This window comes from Lupinus angustifolius, chromosome LG13 (assembly GCF_001865875.1).
Source record: "Lupinus angustifolius cultivar Tanjil chromosome LG13, LupAngTanjil_v1.0, whole genome shotgun sequence".
In the NCBI taxonomy this organism is placed as follows: Eukaryota; Viridiplantae; Streptophyta; class Magnoliopsida; order Fabales; family Fabaceae; genus Lupinus; species Lupinus angustifolius.
The window spans coordinates 7,897,152-7,919,392 of NC_032021.1; the positions used below are offsets into that span (position 1 = coordinate 7,897,152).

A 22,241-nucleotide genomic window follows, 5' to 3' on the forward strand; every position below is an offset into this window, starting at 1 on the left:
ATCAAAAAACAATGATGCATTATGATTTTTTGAGAAGTAAAAAATTGTATGCATGAAATATATTTACTGTGGATAAATTTTTAAATGAATAATGGATAAATATTACATTCTATGATTTTTTTTGACTCAGAAAATTAAGATATAACCTTTACATTTTTCTATGTTTTTTTGTTCTTAAGTGCCTCTTTCCCTCTATTTTGTCCCTTTCACTTTTTTCTAAGGTCCCTCAACTTAGGTGAGAGTTTTCTTTTGGTATTAAAAGGAAAATAAAAATAATATAATTGTGATATTTTTCTTCTTTCAATATCACTGACTTTATGCATTGATTATAATGCCAGTTAACCAAATATTTATTAATTATCAATTTTAATTTGTAAATTAGGTATCTCTAGTTTGATTTTAAGGGACTTTTAGATTGAAAATTTTCTTTGTTTGACCAAACTTTTCAAACAATAGTGTATTTTTAAGTAATAATTTGAATATGGTTGTAGGAGATTTTTATATTGGGTATTTTATTGTTCCGACAAAACTTTCCAAAAAATAGTATATTTTTAAGTAATAAATTGTATTTTTATAATGTTAAAATGTTCGGTAGATTTATCCCTTAAAGGTAAGACAGTGTGATTATTTGATTTTATCATTAAAATTATTAAAATGTTTTACAAAAGAGTTGGTATAATAAATAACATTGACCATGAAATTTGAATATTAGATGATCATATACAACTGGCATGATTAAGATTCATGAATCATGAACTCTTCAAATGACTGAACTGTGAAGATACAATATAGTTTAAGAAAAAATATCTTCGGAAGAGTTTGATAAAAATATTTTTCTAATTCTAGAACCAAAGATAAAAAGACAAAAAGAAATAATTAATTGTACCATTTTAAAACTTTTCTAGAACATGAAAAGTGGAAAAACCAAACATTGGAATGATACGTGAATGAAGGTTAGTTTATTTAGACTATAATCCCATAAAAAAAAAGATGTATGTAATAAGTGTAGAAGTTTTATATATTATATTTATATTATTTATTTTCATTCAACATTGATCTTCAAAAAATAATAATACTAATAAATGATGAATGATATACTAACTGTATATAAATCTTTAAACTACTTAAGTATACATATTATACTCTACTAAGTATTACTTTTTTTATTATTTCGGGTCCTATAAAAAAATTATTAATGTATTCGTAAACTAGTTTGTTTTGATTTTAGACTCTATTTTTAACAAGAGCATGTTATTAAGTACTAATGTGACAAAGGCTAAATCCAAAACTCAAATACATTACAAGGATTACATCTAAAACATAAAAATAAACAAATCCAGAATAAAGCACATTGATGACAAAGATTAAAAGCAAAATAAAAAAATTATAAAGAATTTAATAAAAATATATTTTTGTCACTCAAACACTAAAGGTTGCTCAAACATTAATTAACTTTTCAAATTTGTCTATGTGTTTTATATTGTATATAGTTGGTCTTAAATTTGGATAAAAGATTAAAATTGTGTTAGACATGTAATATTTAACATAAAACTTTATCGTGTATATATGATATTGACTAAAATATAAAAAATCACACTTTATATATATATATATATATATATATATATATAATGACTACAAATATTATTTAAGTTAATATTTTATAATTTTACAATGCCTATAACTTTAAAATATAGTAAGATTACAATTAATGTATTTAAGAAAAGAATATATAGTAAGTTTTTTTTTAATGAGGATGAAGTTCAATATAAGATAATCAAACCATGTGGGGAGATTGTATGAAGTTTGAATATTTAGCATTGTTATTAATATCCTAACAGTCATCAAACTAATTAGGATATTAGTATAGTGATATAGTGGTTCAAGCGATAATTTACTAATTAAACGTACATATCAGTGAAATTAGATATACATATATAACATATTAATATTAATGTTGAAAAATAAATAAAAAACCAATAATTTTTTTTTTATTTTCATAAAAAAATTAAGTTTAAATAAAAATCGGCAAGTATGACTGGTACGGTTCAATTGAAAACCAACCGATATGACCAGTTTTAACCAGTATGATTGTATGACCGGTATAATTATTGTATCGTACTGATATTGAGACCGATTGAACTGGCCGACACGAACCAATTTTTATAACATTAGTACTGTTTTTCGGGTGTGTGACTGTCCATCATAATAAGTATCACCTTCACGAATCAAACTCTTAATATTTTGATTTATGGGAATGAAAGAAATGGGTAAAGAAACTCATAGTTTGAATAATGAAACATTTTACGGGAAAATTTCTAATTGTAGAGAACAATATAAAAAGGTATCGCTCATAAAATAAACACTTCATTTAATATTTTTTAAGTGGTTGATGTGGAAATAAATAGTTAATTTATGTATAATAATGTTAAAAATGCATGTATATAATTAAAGAGAGGTTAATGACACATTTTTTAGCTTTAGAGTAAATTATACTAATATTCAGTAATTTTAGTGAATTTATACAAATTGTTCATCCATTTTTACACCTACAAGTGTTTATGCATACATTACACTCACTATTCCTACATGAGAAATGAATGTGATATTTTTAACAAAAAAAAATGATAATCATAAGTAAAATTAACAAAATATGATATATTGTTGAGATGTGTCCAAATAGTATACGAGTTAATCCATTTTTATTATTTTTGGTTCATTACAAAATGCATCAATAATTTTAAGAATATATTATTTAAATCACTCTTATACTATATTGTAAGGATAAAAATAATAAAAATATATTGACTCATATATTATTTGTATTTGTTTCCATAATATATAATACTTTCTTTAACTTAATTACACTTATTACCCTTTTGTTTAAAAAACCATACTTATATCTCTTACAACCGTAGTAATAGTAATACATGTATAAAAATTATGATTTTTTGTAGGTGTAAAAAAATGGAAGAATGGTTAATGAAATTTCACTAAAAACCAGTGGGTATTAATGTAATTTACTCTTAACTTTATCATCAAAGTAATCTTAAGTAAAATTTTAGTCGCTAGAAAGTGGTTGATTTTGATTTTAATTATCATTAAATAAAACTTTTGTTTTGTATATTTGCAAAGATGGAAAAATTAATTATTTTGGCCCCTCTTCCGATTCCACATTGCTTTTAGCCTTTTAGTATCCATAAAATATTTCTTTGTTGATGTTTTTATTCATATTATGACGTGTATCATATATTGGATGGTGTTGTCATGACCTTTCCCTAGTTTTGCTAACACCTAACTGAAAGGGATGTAAAATGAAACAAAAAATTTACAATGATCAAAATCTGAACCACCCTATTTAATAAGTATTTAAAATATTTAAATCATCATCAGAGCATTTAATATATGAGATTATTAATAAATGTGTTAAACCCTTAAAAATTAGGGTTATTCCTTCTGTTTTGGTTTGGTCTATTTGGTTTTAAAATAAAACAAAAGAAAAAAAATTAGGATATTAAAAGATGTCCGGCGTGCAATGTAACATAATAGATAATTATAGGGTTTTATATTAAAAAATCAAAGGTAAAAATGTCACATCAATATAAATAGAAAGATATAATTTGGAGAGGATTCTCTCACTCTCTATTTGCATTCCCTTGCTTTGATATTTAATCCTGATTTGATTATAGGGGATTTTATATTGAATGTTTTATTTTTCGGCCCAATCTTGCCAGACAATAGAATATTTTTAAGTAATAAAACATAAAACAATGGTTCATTAAGGTAAATAATTAATTATATATTTTGTAATGTTAAATTGTAGGTAACTTTATCCTTTAAAAGTAAGATAATGTGTTAATTGCTTTTTTAATTTTAAAATTGTTAAATATAAATTATAGTAATGTTTTAATAAAGAGCTGGCATCGTAAATAAGTTTGATCTTTTTAGATAAGAAGGTAATTTTAAATATTAGATTATCAAGTCTTTGGTAAGAATGGACTGTTACGTTTAAAATTCATGAAATATTCAAATGGACAGATCATGAAGATACCTTATAGTTTAAGGAAAATAATATATGGTAGGAAAAAAGTTTGATGAAAAACTTTCTAATTTCGAAACCATCAAAAGATTAAAAGGTAAAAGGAAATAGTTAATTCAACCATAATTTTAAGTTGTCAATGAAATTTAACAAAAATAGTTAAACATGTTTTCCTATAAAATATGTTATTTTTTTGTCTTTGTAAAAAAAGAGAAAGACTTACCTGGACCCTATATCTATATACAAGTTTTTATCTTTAAATATTTTTTACACTGTCAGCAAATCATCCACAATTCATATTTTAACCATTATTAACTTTCAAACAAATTTAATACAAATCAATGATAAATAATTTATTAAAAGTATAAAAAACTTTACACTGACGATGCACAAACTTTAAACTCTATCTTTATTTTAGAGTGCATAGTTCGCCAAAGTATTTTTATCAATTATCTTTATCTTTAATATCAAGAAGTCAAATAAATATTAACTTATTAAACAATAATAACTAAGTTTTAATCTCATATCTCTGTATGTTTTTTTTACTAAATTTCCAACTAATTGTTAAGAATTATTAGAAATGTAGAATTATTAAATAAAAAAGTAAAACTCTCATTAGAAACACCATTAAACTAAAAAATTTACAAATTAAATTAACATAAAGTTGATAATTTTAAGGGTGTTATGGAAAAAGTAGTATTTAAAAACTTAAATGAAGTCTTGACAAACAAAGAATCAATAATTATTCATGGTTTTCTCCTATCATGGTTTATAGGCAAAACTCATTTACAATTAATGGGGTTTTAGAAACACTCAAAAATAAGTTTAGAAACGAACTTAATCGAGTTGAATCAGGGCATGATTCAGTTTACGTCAATAAGATATGCTCTGCTCGAAACTCGACTCAAGTTCAAAACGAGTTATGTTTCCAACTCGAATTTGATTCGATTGAAGTTCGTGAATTGTTAAATTCAAATCATCGGCTTGAATTTGTCTAGTTCGTCGATGGTTCGTCAAGAGTTTGCAATTTGTTTAGTTCAATTATTTAGCTCGATTGATTAAGTTCGTTAGCTCGGTGATGATTATTTATTTAATATATATAATTAAAAAAATTATACTTGGATATATATATATATATATATATATATATATACCCAAATATATATACATCGATATATATACAATCTATATAGATACATATATATACATAAACACATATGGAGTGACTCGAGTGAGAATAATTCTCATATAAAAAGTGTGAGAAATAAATTTGAGTCTTACAACCATATGTGGATGATTATGATTAAAAGTTAGTTATTGTTGGAACTTGGTTGTGAGTGTGAAATCTAAAAAACTCCAAAGTCCTACATAGAAGAGTTTTGAAAAACAACAACTCTCAAGTCCCACATTGGAGAGATGAAAAACTTGGAAAAAATCTCATGCTATAATAGAAGTCTCATTCATTCATATTTTCTTGCCCCAAGTTGAATGCGCTTTCATTCAACTTTTTCTTTCTCCCTCATATTTTCCGCTGATGCATTTCCGGCAAACTTCCTCCACTTTCTTTCCGTGGTACTAAGAATTGGCACGAGTAGCCATATTGTGGGTATTTCGAGAACTGACATTGGTAGTCAGTATTGAGAGAAAAGAATTGGCACAAATAGCCATATTCTCAGCATTTCGAGAACTAACACTGGTAGTCAGTATTGTGGGAAAAGAATTGACACGAGTAGCCATATTATGGGAATTTCGAGAATTGACACTATTAGCCATATTGTGGGAATTTCGAGAATTGACACTAGTAGCCATATTATGGTGGGTGTACTCGAGATCAGTTCTTACAGTGCAATAAGAATTCAATAACAGAGATCTAATAGCCTGCTTGTACATTTTTGGCAGTGCCACGAAACATCTTAAAGAGAGCGATCTGGTCGTGACTCAACCAATAAGTATTATTTTATGTCATTTATAATTGTTTCAAGCTACGATAACAACAATTTTAAGATGTTTCTACTGCAATAACATTCGTAGATAATATTACTGGACCGAACAACTATGACTTGAACAAGCCATTTCAGTTTGACGGGACAAATTTCAAATGTTGACAACATAAGATGAAAATTTTCCCCACTATGAGAAAGGTTGCTCACGTTTTGAAAATCGACATTCTAGTGGTGTCTGACGAGGCTGAAAAAGAGGAAATGAGTAAATTGGCTATTAAAATAGTTCTTTGGAATGAAAGTCATTACTTATGTAAGAGCTTCTTTCTGAATGGGTTGTCTGATGATCTTTATAATTACTACAGTTCATACAAGTGTGCCAAATTAATTTGGTATGCACTTGAGAAATAAAGAAATATGATACTAAGGAAGTTAAGATAAAAAATATATGATGTTACCGCTACCTCAAGTATCAAATGATTGGTAATAAATTAGTAGAGTCTCAATCCTATTGATATATAGAATTACTCATGAACTAATTTTGGATGATATGCCCTTAGAGAGTTAAACTCACAGAGCCTATGAATGTGTATTCGTTAGGTATGCTGTAAACAGAAAAGCGTACAAGTTTTACGACCTTAACACAAAAGTGATCATTGAGTCTAACGATGTTGACTTCAATGAAAGAAATTCCTTTTTAAATTGAGGAGTAGTGGGGGCACATCAACTAGTCACATACTTGTGAATAGAGATATGATAGAAAATGAAAGGTTTGAAATAGAACCTAAAAGAAGTAAGAGAGCAATAACTGCTAGAGAGTATAGACTTGATTATATGGTCTATATACTAGAGGATAATCCATCAACTCTCCAAGAAGTTTTGACTTCTCTGGATGTTGATTTGTGGCGAGAAGCCATAAATGATGAGATGGACTATCTAGAGTCTAAAAAGAAACAAACTATGTTAGCTTAATCCACTATGGAAGTTGAGATGATAGCATTAACAATAACTAATGATGAAGCAAGTTAGTTGAGAAGTTTGATTGCAGGAATTCCTCTATGGAAAAATTGATACCAGTTGTGTTGATCCATCGTGATAGTATCACGATTATTGCAAAAATTGAGAACCGCTTTTATAACGGTAAGAAACGACAAATTCATCATAAAGATAGCACTATTAGAGAGTTATTCTCTACAAGAACTGTTAGAGTGGATCATATACGCACTGAGAATAACTTAGCAGATCCTTTGACAAAAGGACTAGCTAGAGAGGAAGTCTATAATACTTCTAAGAGTATGATAATATTGCCCTTAGAATGAAGATCACTCATGATGGTAACCCGACCTAACTGATTGAAGATCTCAAAATAGGTTCAATGAGTAATAACAAGTTGTGAAGTGATATGAGAATGAACATGCTATAAAATTACGAGAAGCATGATTCCTGTAACATATGTAAGGATGAGTTAAACTCTTAATGAGATCTATACTACAAGTGGAGTGGAGTACCTAGGCTACAAGAATACTCTTGATAGACCCACCTATGTGAATGTGGAAATGAGGGTCGCTTCCTATGAAATTTTGGGGCATAAATTTCTAGAGCTTTCACTATACTTGGATAGATATAGTAGTCATATTGTGTAGGTGTATTCGAGATCAGTTCTTACAATGCAGTAAAAATTTGATAACAGAGATCTATGTTGTTTTATCCTGGGGACGGCGTGGTTGATAGTCTGTTGCACATTTTTTGCAGTGCCACGAAATGTCTTAAAGAGAGCGACATGGTCGTGACTCAGCCAATAAGTATTATTTCGTGCCATTTATAATTGTTGCAAGCTACAGTAACAATAGTTATTGATCACATCATTTAAGAAAGTCAAGTAAATTTATCTTTTAATCTCAATCATTTAAATAATATCAAATGATCAATATTAATTATTCTCATTTCTCATAACAAATATTCTCTTGAGTCAATTCCTACACATATATATATATATATATATATATAATCGAGCCAGTTCAAAAATTTAACAAGTTGATTTGTATTTCGCTGAAGTGCGACTCATTTTTTAATGAGATTAATTTTTAGCTTAAATTTGACTCATTTAGTTAATGAACCAAATTTATTGAGCTAAATAATTAGTCGAATTTCAAACCAATATCTAATTAATTTGGTTCAAAAGTATGTTTCAGACACAAGTTTTCCACATTAAAATTTTAATCTCTTCTAACCACTTATTTATCTATTTTGGTTTTGTTTGATATTTTCTACGGCTATATATCACATTGGTATGTATTTTTTTTTTGTAAGCCAGGCAATAAAGCTAATGTGAAGAATGAGTTTTTGAACATGAAATGGTTTGTGGCTTTATTCTGCAATGAGTAGATGATAATGTTGATTCATATCTTCAACGACATTAATGCTTAAAGTTTTGTGAGAAAAGGTTGAGATGAATATCTCTGAATCTAGTAGAAACAAATTATTTTGTCTGGAGTATAATATAAATCTTCATTAGAAAGAAGGTATATCAATTGTTGATCACTTGTATGGATTTTATCTTGTTTTGATCAATCTTTTAGCATGGGTGTTAACTTTGATTATGGTATTATGAAAATTTTCCTACTTAATAAATAAAAGAATATCATTAAATATTATTACTAGTCTGCCTCAAAGTGGAACAAGTGGTCACCTCTATATATAGATGACAAAATGGATAATTCCTAAAGACGTGCTCGTATAGCCACAATATTTTGTGGGCAAAGCAAATTTTTTTTGCCTACTTTCCCATCAAACTCACATGTATTTCTATTTAGTATTGTGTGTCCCACAAACATAAGGTAAAAAAGAATAAAAATTTAAATAAATTATGATGTAATATGATTTAATGTCTAAGAAAATTATGATGTAATATGATTTATTTAACTTCATATAAAATATCAAAGTTTTTTTTGTAAATTTTTTCCTCTTCAACTACCTTTTTAATTTCTTTTTATTTTGTTGTATGCACTTTTTTTTTTAAATTATATATCAATATCAGCAGGTTGTCACAAATTCGTAAGTCTGTTTTAAAATGGGTAGAACATACAATTTTATCTATTAAGATAATGAGAACATACCCATGTCCGATTAATTTTTACAAGAATTTGTGGGCATGGGCAAATCGCCTTGCACGTTTTGCCATCTCTACCTCTATACAAAGTATGGGTGTCCAAGAAGTATTTCATCTTAATCTGAAGGTAATTGTGATAAGTTTTATGTAACACTTCAGTTTTGTCGTGTGACCTCCCAGACCCATACATATACTGAGCGTCTCACCGGTAACACCACAGTCCTGACATGCGACCTTCCCGACCCATACATACACTGAGCAGCCACCCGCCAGCTTAATCGCTTAATGGTAGCGACTCAATGATATAATGATTATTTATCCCCGAGGTCACGGGTTCGAGTCGCGGAAGGCTCCCCTAGGAGGGGAATAAAATACTGCAGGGGGTATTTAAGCTGATCACGCTCAGTGTATGTATAGGTCAGAGATGTCGCATGTCAGGACTGTGGTGTTATCTGGGAGGTCGTATGAAATAACTGAGGTGCTACATTTTATACTTAGAAACTTGACTCAATGTATTAGAACCCAAAGACTAATAAAAAATAATATGTATTTGAATAAATTGAATTACAAAGAAATTAACCAATCTATTATATAGAAAATACAAAAGATTTAATTCTACCTAATTCCTAAATAATTAATATATTTTACACATGTTTTAATCATGGAAATTAATTTTACAATGATTGTTTGTTATGCAAAAACTATATGGTTTACAACTAATTATAGTTCAATACACTAATATCCCAAATTATATCTAAACACCCGCTCAAGTTGACAAAGCCCAACTTGGACAAAATATGATTGAATGAAGAAGGCTCCAAAGCCCTTGTTAAAAGGTCACCAATTAGTTTATCACTGCATGTCTTTATATTTGTCTCTCCGACTCTGTCCATTTTGGATATGTTAGAGGAGGTCTTTGTTCACTAATTACAACCAATGCTCGTGCAACTTGATAATTGTATAGAATGTTAGCCAAAGAAGGCTTGATTTGTGAATTAGAAAGTAATAATATTGTTTATCAAGAATCAACACAACAGGAAGAAGAAGAAAAAAGGATCGAATTATATTATTGTACAAGAATATCATATTGGTTTCTTAACCAAAGAATGAGAGAAATGTTGAATATGATGAAATATGAACAATAAATACTCTTTTAATAATAATAAGAGAAGAATATGGTGAATTATGAGCAAATATTTGCTTCAAGAATAACAAGATAAGAATATGATGAAATATGAGGAATACTTTGCTCAATAATAACAAGAGAAAAATGTGATAAAACATTAGCAATTTTTGCTCAAAAGTGACAAGAGAAAAATATGATAAAATACGAGCAATTTTGCTCAAGAATAACAAGAGAAAAATATAATGAGATATGGACAATATTTGCCTCAAAAATATCAAGAATAATTAAGAGAGATAGAGAATAAGAAGATTATAAAATAGAATGATAAAGAAAGAGAAAAGAAAGAAACTTATTGAAGAATGTGACAATAGTTGTCATAATAAATGATTGTAATGTCCTTTACAATTTGCCTCATGTCAACACATCAAATCAAACCTTATGGATAAATCAAAATCAACTCTATTATAGAAGTCAATATTGATAACACTACTTCCACCAATAACACGTCCTCTGCCATTTGGAAACATTTGAGAAGAAGAAAATAAGGAGAGAAAATGTATGAAGAATAGATACATTGTTATAATATCATATTAGAAATAAAAAAACAATAAAATGATATGTATTTTGTTGATTGAATAAATTGAATTACAAAGAAATTGACCAACATATTGCATAGAAAATATAAAAAACTCAACTCTACTTAACTCCTAACTAACTAATTAATAATCTATTTTACACATATTTTGATCATGAAAATTAAGTTTATAATAATTGTTTGTTATACATAAGTGAATTTAAATTAATTACTAGTTTAATATATTATTAATCCAAAATATGAAAATATATTTTAATATGTTTTTTATATTAGTTTATGTTATTCTTGGGGTTATCTTGATCTATCTCAATGTGCCGGATGCTCTTAAAATGCATAACTTTCTCTCAATCATGTAAAACTGTAAGTTTTATTGAAATAAACCAATGATCATTTGCATAGCATGGTAATATTACCTCTTAACGCAACTCGCTAATAAACTATAACCTATTAGCCTTGGAAGTTAGAACTATTGTTGAGTGGGGAATGCGATCCTCTAACATGCCATTTTTCTACGCTCACTTCATTTCAATAAAGTTTCTCTAACTAAAAATAGTAAGGTAAAACAAAACGATAGAGACCAAAATTTAACTACAGTGCAAGTGTAATTAAAATATAATTAGCCATTTGCAGGTGCAGTTATAGCATGTTCCAGTGCACACACTGAGAAGAACAGTTAAACCAAGGATAAAAAAAAGTTACACAATAACGGTGTGGCACACAAATAAATACAATGAATTCAGAACTTTGTTTTGGAGGCTAAATTAACAATTATCATCCTGCAAAAAATACAATGAAGGCACTTGCTCTTCCAACATGAGCCTTCATCTTCAAGTGCATCATGGCTATCCAATGACAGCTTTTACAGGCACTTAATTTCCGGAAGTAGTAAATAGCTATCAGAATTCAAAAGTGCAGTGATTTAATCTAAGTGACTGTTGTGTTAGAAAATGCAGATAACCTAGTTGCCTTAAGAAACTAGGTGAACATCCAGGCGATGCATTTGCTCTTCCAAAAACATGAGCCTTCAAGGTTCAAGCCATTATTTCTCTGTTCGGCGTTTTCTTCGATGAGACCAGTTTATGTGTACAGGTAAAATGAGGGCATCAAATGAGACCATGTGGATAACTTCCTCCACTTCAATGCACTAATTTCTCTGTGATTGAGCCGCACAACATGTGTTCTTGGTTAGACCAGCATGAATATAACCGTCTCGAATATATGAGCTCAAAGCAGATAATATCGTCAACATATTCTTCCACAAAAACCCAAGTCTCATAGTATCCCTATACCGATACAGTATCCTAGTGCTTTGACATTTCAAAACTGTATCAATACTCGAGACTTATGAATAGTAAAGTTTGTAAAACATAAATCAAGAGAATAAGCAAATACTCAGTTAAGGTGTCCTTTGAATTGATACACTATCATCAAATTCATCATCCTCATCTGAAATATCAGAATCAACGTCAGAGCCTATATCTGAAGACAAATCATCTTCACCATCCTTATCTCTCCCCATATCATCCTCGCCCTTAAAGTCCTCATAGACATCCTCCACGCATTCTCTCCTTACTTGTCCCATTTCATCATCCAACCTGCTTCTCTTATACCCAACCAATTCTCTATCAACTTTAGCTTTCCGGGGGCTTATCAAGACCAACTCGGCCAGCCTCCTTCGTGCCAAATACAAGTCATTAGGCTCAACCAGCTCGCCCTTCCTATATGCCTCCCTCAGGAAAACAGTATGAAGCTTTCCCTGATTCCCTCTGGTGGAGATATAAAATATCCCCTGATGCTGAAGCAAGAATTCCTTCAACTTCTTAGGCAAGTGCATCGCCATTCGGAAATGCGCAATCCTCTCCAATGTAATTTTCTTCTCCACGGTCATCGACAACAATTCATGGATGGTGGCTACAGCCCTCTTCTCCATCCTCTTCTGGGCCTCAATGGATCTCAAATCATAACCCGAAACATCGTCATAAGGGGACCAGTAAGGTACCCTCTGCCACTTCCACACTGCAATTTTAAGGTACTTCCCAATCTTGAAACCAGGTGGGAAATTAATCACAAAAGAAAACCTAACATCTTCAGCATCAACACCTTTCTCTCTATACACTCTTTCCCTAGTTTTCTCAATTGCACAAATTGCTAAACTAGGGTCCCTTTCTACAAGCTCAATGTACTTGTTCCTAGTTTCATTTGCATCAACCAAGCGAAAAAATTGAGGGTACCTTAGAACCACCGAAAACTCGAAGTCGTCAGGTAACCCTAGCGCGGCGCGTGCGATCCTCACGTGCTCAAGGCGGAGCCTCTGCGTGCTCGACATCATGAGGAGCTTGCGGAGGCGCGTAACGGCGAGTGGAACCTGCGCCGCAAGCGCGTGACGCTCCTGCTCGATCTGGTGAATGGCCTGGCGGGTCAGGCGGCAAAAGAGGACTCGCTGGACCGGGTGCTCGAAGATTTCGAACACGTGCGGAAACTTGAGAATGAACGCGCCTGTTTCATGTCGGCGCGTAAACCCCACGCGCTTTGCCAAAGTTTCGAGACGCGCGACTGGGAGAGACTGTGAGGGCTCAGTGAGGATTAGGTTCTGGAGTTTGAGGACCTTGCGGGTTTTCTTCTCGATTTCCATGTAGTTGTCGTAGCCATGGTCGCGAACCCTTTGTTGCTTTTTGGGAATGGATGTAGACTGCGACATTGCTCTTGTAGAATTGAAATTAAGCATTGGTTGAAGCTGAATCAATGAGAAATTTTCGATTTTGCGCTTGAAGGAATTGAAGGAGTGAAGAACGAAGGTTCGCATTTTAGGGTTTTTCTGCTGAGCTTGGAAGGTTTTGTGTATGGAGGGGAATCACGGAAACGAAGTTAGGGAGAAAGAGGTTTGGGAAAATAGCCAATTTTAAAGAAGATGTAACGGAATTTTTTTTAAGATTCGGTTGTGATTTGTCAATAGTCTAAAGTCTAAACTCTAAATATTAATTTTGCATAAGTTTAGGAAAATAGCCAATAGTTATGAGTCGGATTTGTTTTTGTAAGAAAGCCCGTCAATGAGTTGGAACAAATTGTAGTTTATTTATAAAATAAAAAATGTATAGACTGACAAGTATGATTTTCATATTTTGTCATTGTATCATTAAATATTAATATTTAATTATTATTGTTTTTAAAAAAAGTAATACAAATAATTAATAATTGATATAGTGAATATGTATAAAATTTTATATTTACATTGTATAAATATTCTACTCTTATCTATACTATTACTAAAGCCAAAACAAGTGGTAATCACTATGCATGACATAATTTTAATATTCTATTTTTATCCTTTTTAACCTCTTTCCTTAATATCTATACTATTAATAAAACCAAAACAAGTGTATTACCATGCATGACATAATTTTAATATTCCATTTTTATCCTTTTTAACTCCTCTCCTTAATAACTAATAAAAACTTTTACACAATACATCTAACAATCATATAATGATTTTTATCTTATTAAATCAATTGCAATAAGAATGCGGGTCGACAGGCACAAAGTGCCGGTAGACACGCTAGTTTTAATAGGCGAAGAAATAATAGTTTTATTTGTGAAAATTTAAAAATCTATGTAAGTGTGTCGGGGAGAATCCTAGGATGTAGTGAAGAAAATGAGTGACTCATTTGTTTTCACGGTTCATGCCAATTTAGGGAAGATAAAACCACCAGATAAACCACCTGATAAAAATGATGTCCAATCACCTAATAGTTTCAAGGTCTCCTTTCACGACAAAATGTTAGCTGATAGACAACCAATTCTGGTTCGAAAGGATGTTGACTTCCTTGCTATGGGGCTAGCACATATGGATTTGATTGGAGGTAACCACTTGCTCCCTACCGTTTCTTTCTCTGAAGTATTGTCAATGTCTATAGTAAGGAATGACAAGATGCTTTAATTATAACTCTGATTGCAAAACGATTGGGTTTGAAGGTTATGCGAGAGAGGTTGAAGTCTGCATGGAGACTTGCTGGTGACTTTGGTATGATGGATATGGAAAATGGTTATTTCATGATCAAATTTGACCAAACTCATGATAGGGAGAAGGTTTTGAGAGAGGTTCATGGATGATTTTTGATCACGGCTATTACAACACAAACTCCTCAGTTTGATTCTACGACAGCCAAAGTTTCAAAAACCTTGGCGTGGGTTCTTTTGACTAGTCTCAATTTGCTATTTTATGATAAGAATTTTCTTCTCTCAATTGCTTTGGCGATTGGACGTCCCTACAAGATTGACAACAATGCTCTGAAGTTTACTCGTCGGATGGCTCCTCCTTTGTCGGTAGTGCTTCTGGACTGGTGCATGGAGTTGAACAGTCTTCAGCTATGGAGCAGGTAACCACTGGAAATAATGATGCATTTACTGGGGGTGAGACACTCTCAGCCGTTTTAAATGAGTTGCATGGGGAATGGCTAGTTGCCAACCGCATAAAGAGAAATGGGAAGACGAGCAAGGGAAGCATTACCAAGGCTAGAATTAATCAACCTAATAATGTGAATAAATTTGCACCCCTTATTAATTCAGCATCAAATTCAGTGGTGATTACTAATGATGAGGCGCCAGTGATTAATGCCATACAACAAATTCATCCTTGGGTCAATAAAAAACGGATTTGTATGGAGATTAAGGATGGACTAATTGGTGGCTCGAATTCCCTGCTGGACAAAACGACTAGCATTGAAGTCTCTCTAGAGCACTTTAATGCCATATATATACATGGAGGTAATACATTCCTTTATATGCAGGAATTAAATGGTGCCAAGGAATTAGTGGAGATAAATAAAAGTCTAATAAATAATGGCAGCATTAACGTGTCCACCTTGGAAAATGCTAGAAAAATTGTTTCTCACCTACAACCACCTTTCACGAGCCAACACAAGGGTGGCCTTCACATGGGTGGGTCCTCATCTTCTAGTGGGCTCTACTCCAACTCAACCCAAGGGATGCCCATGCATACCATGCACACGTCTCAGCCTGGCCACAATTTAAAAGTGGATGCTGCCAACTTTGTTGAAAATGCCACGACAGCTCCAATCTCTAACACCTCAAGGACATCTTTGTCCACATGTTCTGAAGGGATGGTGATTTTGGAAGATGAGAATCATGTTAATTTAGGCCCCTTATATGCAGAGGTTTCAGTGCCATTTGCTAATTCTACAGGATCAGGTGCACTAATATGAAGGAAAGTGGCCAAGATAATATGGCTAATACCCATGAGGGTGTGGTTGGTACTATGGATGATGGTGACCACTCTTATGGATTGTCACTAGGGCTGTTGAGAAGTTTAGTCCTTTATCCTTCTTCTTATTTATGATTGAGTTGAAGGATTGATCTATTTTATATTGGAATATCCGTGGTACTATCAATAGGGATGGTCGACGGCATGCTAAAGATCTAGTTAGGAAGTTGAATCCTTCCCTCATTATTCTTATGGAAACTTACTGCCAATTTACTAATGCAAAATTTTTTTGGAGTTCGTTGGGTTATGTGGATTGTGGTATGGTTGAAGCAGTAGAACATATAGGTGGTATGTGGGTCCTTTCAGCTAGAGGTAACAAATTTACTACCACTTTGATTACTACTTGCAGTCAATCAATTACTTTAAAACTTCAATGTGGTTCGCACCAATGGACTTGTACTTCCGTTTATACTAGCCCCTCCTACCAAGATCGTGAGCTTTTATGGGATCATCTGGTGTCCTTTAGTAGTAGTGTGGATTAGCCATGGTTGCTCTTGGGTAATTTCAATGAAGTCCTATTGTCGTCAGATGTTCGAGGTGGTCAATTTAACTACGCTTGGGCTGATAGATTATCTAATGTTTTGAATGTTTGTGGCCTCATGGATATTGGTGCTATCGGCAGTCGCTACACTTGGTTCCGATGGGAGCTTACTAGACGAAGTATTTCTAAGAGACTGGATATGGGTTTATCGAATAGTTCCTGACATACTTCTTTTTTAGAGGGGTATGTTGAAAATCTCACCAAGTTACATTCCGATCATTTATCGATATTGGTTAGGTGTGGTGGACATGTTGATGTTATTCGTAATAGACCTTTCTGTTTTCAAGCTGCCTGAGCAACTCATAAGGATTTTCACAGTGTTGTCCGAGGGGCTTGGTTGTAGGGTGATAATGACGTTGTTGATGTATTGTCTAGAGTCCATGATGACTCCATCTGTTTCAACAAGACTATTTTTGGGAATAATTTTCGCAGGAAAAGACAAGTTGAAGCTAGAATACGTGGTGTCCAATAGAGACTAGAGGAGATTGAGGATCATGATCTGGCTAGACTAGAGTGTCAACTGAGGAAGGAATATAATACAATCTTAATGCAAGAAGATTTATTGTGGTTCCAGAAGTCTCAGGAGCAATGGGTCAAGTTTGGGGATTAGAATACTAAATTTTTCCATACTCAAACAATTGTTCACGTGGCTAGAAACAAGATTCATGGCATCTTTTTACAAGACGGAAACTGGTGCACAGATCCTAAGTTGATGAGGATTGAGGCCAAAAGGTACTTTGAGAATTTATTTTGTGAGAATATTCAGGTTAATAGGGAACATTGTGTTGTTCACACACTGGTTCTTTCTAGTGCTGGCATTGAAGCTTTAATTGCTCCAGTTACAAAGGATGAAGTGATGAAAGTTATTATGGGTATACAGTCCTATAAAGCCCCTGGCCTGGATAGTTTCAAGCCTATCTTTTTTAAGAAATACTGGCAGTTGGTGGGAGATGATATTTGAAAGCTTATCTTTGATGCTTTCAAGTTTGGTTTTTCATATACTCAGATTACTGTGATTCTTATTGTTCTTATTCCCAAGGTGACTAATCCAACTTCTCTTAGAAAGCTTTATCCTATTAGCCTTTGCAACATGGTCTACAAGTTAATCACTAAGGTGTTGGTTAAGAGGTTATGACCTTTTTTGGATGAATTAGTTGGTCCGCTCCAAAGTAGTTTCATTTCTGGAAGGGGGACAACTGACAATATTATTATGGCTTAAGAAGTCATGCACCATATTCATAAAACCAAGGTCAAGAAGAGTGTCATGGCTTTCAAGGTGGATCTTGAAAAGGCTTATGACAAAGTCAACTGGGATTTCCTTCAAGATACTATTTTGCATGTTGGTTTCCCTTCTATAAATGTTCACATGATTATATGGTGTGTCCGCTAGGGGGAGGTGTCCCTTTTGTGGAATGGGTCTCGACTAGATGGGTTTAAGCCTACTAGGGGTCTTCGGCAAGGGGATCCCATGTCCCCCTACTTGTTTGTTCTTTGCATGGAGAAGTTATCTCTTCTCATTTCTCATAAAATGGAGCTTGGTGAGTGGCACCCGTAAGGATTTCGCGAAGTGGTCCCCCTATCTCTCACCTCCTTTTTTTAGATGACGTTATCTTGTTTTGTAAGGCTACCAATTCCCAAGTCTAGATGGTGTCATCAACTCTTCAAGAGTTTTGTCAAGCTTCAGGATTGAAGGTTAATATGGAGAAATCAAAGTTTATTTGTCCGGGGAAGGTGACAAATAGAAGAAAAGCCAACTTTATGAATCACTGCTCCATGCGTGTGGTCAGTAATCTTGGTACTTATATGGGTATTCCTCTTATTCAGGGAAAAGTTACTATAGGTGTGTTTAACCCAATCCTGGAGAAAATTCAGAAGCGTATGACCACTTGGAAAGCTAACCTCATGAATAAGGTAGGTCGCTTGTGTCTTGCAAAGTCCGTTATTTCTTCGATCCTGATCTACACCATGCAGGTTATGTGGTTTCCCGAAAGTGTTTGTCATAGCATCGATAAGATGACTAGGAATTTTGTTTGGAGTGGTGATGTTAACAAAAGAAGTCTTAATCTGGTGAGTTGGGATATTCTCATAAAGCATCAGCGTGATGGTGGTATCAGGCTTAGGGATTCTAGAACATTGAGTACTTCTCTTCTCGGTAAGATGTGTTGGAATATGATTAACAATGGTGTAAAGTCCTGCAAGATAAGTACCTGGATGATAAAACTTTGTTGTTTACTCCACCTAAGTCAACAATGTCTTATACTTAGAGGAGCATTATGAAAGTTTCTCATGTGCTTAAGGAGGGCTTCTCCCTTCATTTGGGAAGCGGGGATCGTTTGTTGTGGTATAACAATTGGTCTGGCCTGGGCATGTTATGTAGTGTGAACACTCAATTTTGTCCGGCCTAGTTTCATAGTCCCCTCGTATCGATTGACTCGTAAGAGTTTTCCTTGATCAATAAACACTCAATTTGTTAAAGATTTTTCTTTTTTTTATGCTCATTAGACCAATCATAACCTTGTGATGTTTAAAGTGCAAACACATTACTCTTGACTGATTTAATTAATATTAGATTAGGGAATGTATTTTGCTCACAAGGTTGTTATTATCAAAACGTGAGTACTCATATTTTTATATGAATGACAATCTATGCCAGTGTGGCAAGAAAATAATGGATGTATCATCTGTCTTAAAAGTGCTTAGAGCTCCCAATTCATCACGTGTATGGATGTATCATCTCTCACCTCAAAACATACTTCAAAAGACCAATACTCCCAAAAGAGAAAGAAAAAAAGACACTATACTATTCACACAAACCATTCCGAAAGCACCCTTTCTATAACAGAGTTCCTCATCATTCATCCCCAACTAATTTTGACTATGTAGCTAAAGTTTTTCATCATTATCAATACTCTCTCATTCATTGCAACCATACCCATCTTCTCCTTCTTCCCTCGTGGCTTTTGAAACCCCAAAATCCAGTTATTATTTCATTGTCAAAGACATCAAGGGGAATGATGTGAATCTGAGCCAATACAATGGAGAGGTTCAGCTGATCATTAATATTGCCTCAAAATGTAATTTGACACAAACAAACTACAAACTACAAGGAATTGAGTACACTGTGCAAGAGTTACAAAAGTCAAGAGTTTGAAATCTTGGCATTTCACTGCAACCGGTTTGATAGTCAGGAACCCGAAGCCAATGAAGAAATCAATTATATGTACAAGGTGCAAAGCTGAAGTTCCCCGTCTTTGATGAGGTTGAGGTCAATGAAAATGCAACACCAATTTATCAGCTATTGAAGAATCAGAAAGGAAGAACAATTGGGGATGGCATCAAGTGGAACTTCACAAAGTTCTTTGTAAGCAAGGAAGGAAAAATTGTCAAGAAATTTGCTCCAACAACCTCACCTCTAAAAAATAGAGAAAGATCTTCTGAAGCTCTTATAATCTTCTTGAATGTCAATATTTTGATCCTATGGGGTATGCTATACTCTCAAAGGACAAACGATGCTCACAGTCTGGAAGGTTATGATAACCTGCATAAAGATTCGCTAATTATTGACTGAAATGATATATGGTATCCGTTGCAAATTAAAAGGGACTGTTGACAAATTAGAAATTAATAAGGAATGACAAAAGGCAGGAGTGTTGCAAACAAACCAATCACGTGATGAATTCCAAGAGGGAAAGCACTCCTCCAAAAGTTGCATGATTCTAAATAAACCCAAATCAGAATTATTGCCATTTTCAGTTACGATCATCATAAAAACAGCACAATTATTGTTTCAGTTACATAACCAGCAGATAACCAACCAGTCCTTACAAAGACAGCAGTCTAGCAAATAAAAGGAATCCCTAACAAAAACAGTTGTGGTATTATGGCAATATTCATTAGTAGCTTCAATGCATTAATCAGAAAATCAAACAGTTTGCAGTATGTTACACTTTGGCAATTCAAGAGGCTCATATAGAGCATCAGAATGCTATATATAGCAAGGGGCAATTTTCATTCTCGACGATGGGCTCATCGCCCTAGGGATGTGTTCTCTTTCATCTAAATAAGCTCACAACTGTATCATTTAACTCAAGAATTGGCCTTAACAATATAATAGGTGTCAAATTCATCATGATATTTTATTATATTGTAACTAAGGCTATATTTTCCCTAAATAAGGTTTATCTTACCCAAGGGGCATTCAAAATGCATTAACACCACTATATCAAGTTCATACATGTCAGGCACTCATACATTCATCAAAATATTCATCGTTCAAATATTCATCACAAAAAAAATATCATGCATCATTCAAACATTCATACAAGAAATCAATCATTCATACAAAAAGGAATATACCATCACACATTTATATTCATTTACATACATTCATAATAACAAATCATTCAAATGTTGCATTTCATGCACCAGCGTACATGCACCACAAAATATCGAAAAAGAAAAATAAATTAGTTCATGCATCTTCATATGAACTCAAAAAGAAGGAAAGTTATAACATGCATGAATCAAATATTACATCCTCATGACATTCATACATTTCAATCATTCATGTAACTCATACATAAATCATTATCAGGGATACTCATGAGTTTAAAATTGGTTTTTAAAGGTGACATTATTAGACTTGACTGAAACGATCTAAGAAGGAAGAAAAAATCTTACTCTCGAGACTACAGAAGATAAACCAGCTGCTCATATTGATACACCATCCCCAAAGACATATTTGCAAATTTCATATCATATGGAAACCCCATTTAACAATGGTAACTCCAATCATTCCTCTAAGTCCCACAATGTTATAAACCCTCAAGATTGGGAGAAGATCAAGGCAATCGAAGAGAGAATTAAAGTTATTGAGGAAGCAAGCTCCCACAATTTGAAGGACATCACAAGCATGTGTTTGGTCCCGAATGTGATATTTCCACCAAAGTTCAAGATGCCTGAATTTGAGAAATATCAAGCAGTTTCTTGTCCTAAGGACCACCTCACCATGTATGCTAGGAAAATGACTCCCTATATAGAGGATGGCAATTTGCTAATCCATGTCTTCCAGGAGAGCCTTATTGGAGTTGCTTTCACTTGGTACATGCGTCTCGAATGTTCTCATATCAAATGTTTCAAGGATTTGTGCAACACTTTCCTTAAACAATACAACTACGATATTGACCAAGATCCTGATAGGATGCTACTCAAGAAGATGTCCAAGAGAAATGATGAGACCTTCAGGGAGTATGTCCAAAGATGGGCAGGAATGGCCGCTCAGGTGAAGCCCAAGTTGTCAGCTGAAGAGAATGTTCCAATGTTTATCAATACCCTACAACCTCCCTTCTTTGATCTGATGATTGGAAATGTCTATTCAGATTTCCGCCATTTGATAACTATAGGCGAGAGAATTGAGAATCACTCCAAGAATGACAAAATTGAGAAAAACTCAGTCAACAGGATAATCCAAAGCGATCTTGCAAGTGAAGATATGAAAGAGGAAATCGCATTCACAAAGACACTCAGCCAACGTCAAATGCCTTATTTTCCACAAGCATCATGTTATGCATTTACAAATGTTAAAAAAGGACGGCCACGAAAGCGAAAAAGGAA

General features: G+C 33.0%; 1 protein-coding gene and 1 pseudogene across 1 annotated transcript; one reads left to right on the forward strand and one right to left on the reverse strand.

Moving 5' to 3' along the window:
• Positions 11,538-13,724, reverse strand: LOC109325896 (protein ROOT PRIMORDIUM DEFECTIVE 1). The gene has a single exon (XM_019558500.1). It carries the CDS (start codon positions 13,610-13,612, stop codon positions 12,206-12,208), a length of 1,407 nt encoding a protein of 468 aa, XP_019414045.1. The 5' UTR covers positions 13,613-13,724; the 3' UTR covers positions 11,538-12,205.
• LOC109363554 lies at positions 18,273-20,165 on the forward strand (annotated as a pseudogene).

Excerpts from the sequence above, each read along its gene's own strand:
- LOC109325896 (XM_019558500.1), bottom strand. The coding sequence starts at position 13,612 with ATGCGAACCTTCGTTCTTCACTCCTTCAATTCCTTCAAGCGCAAAATC.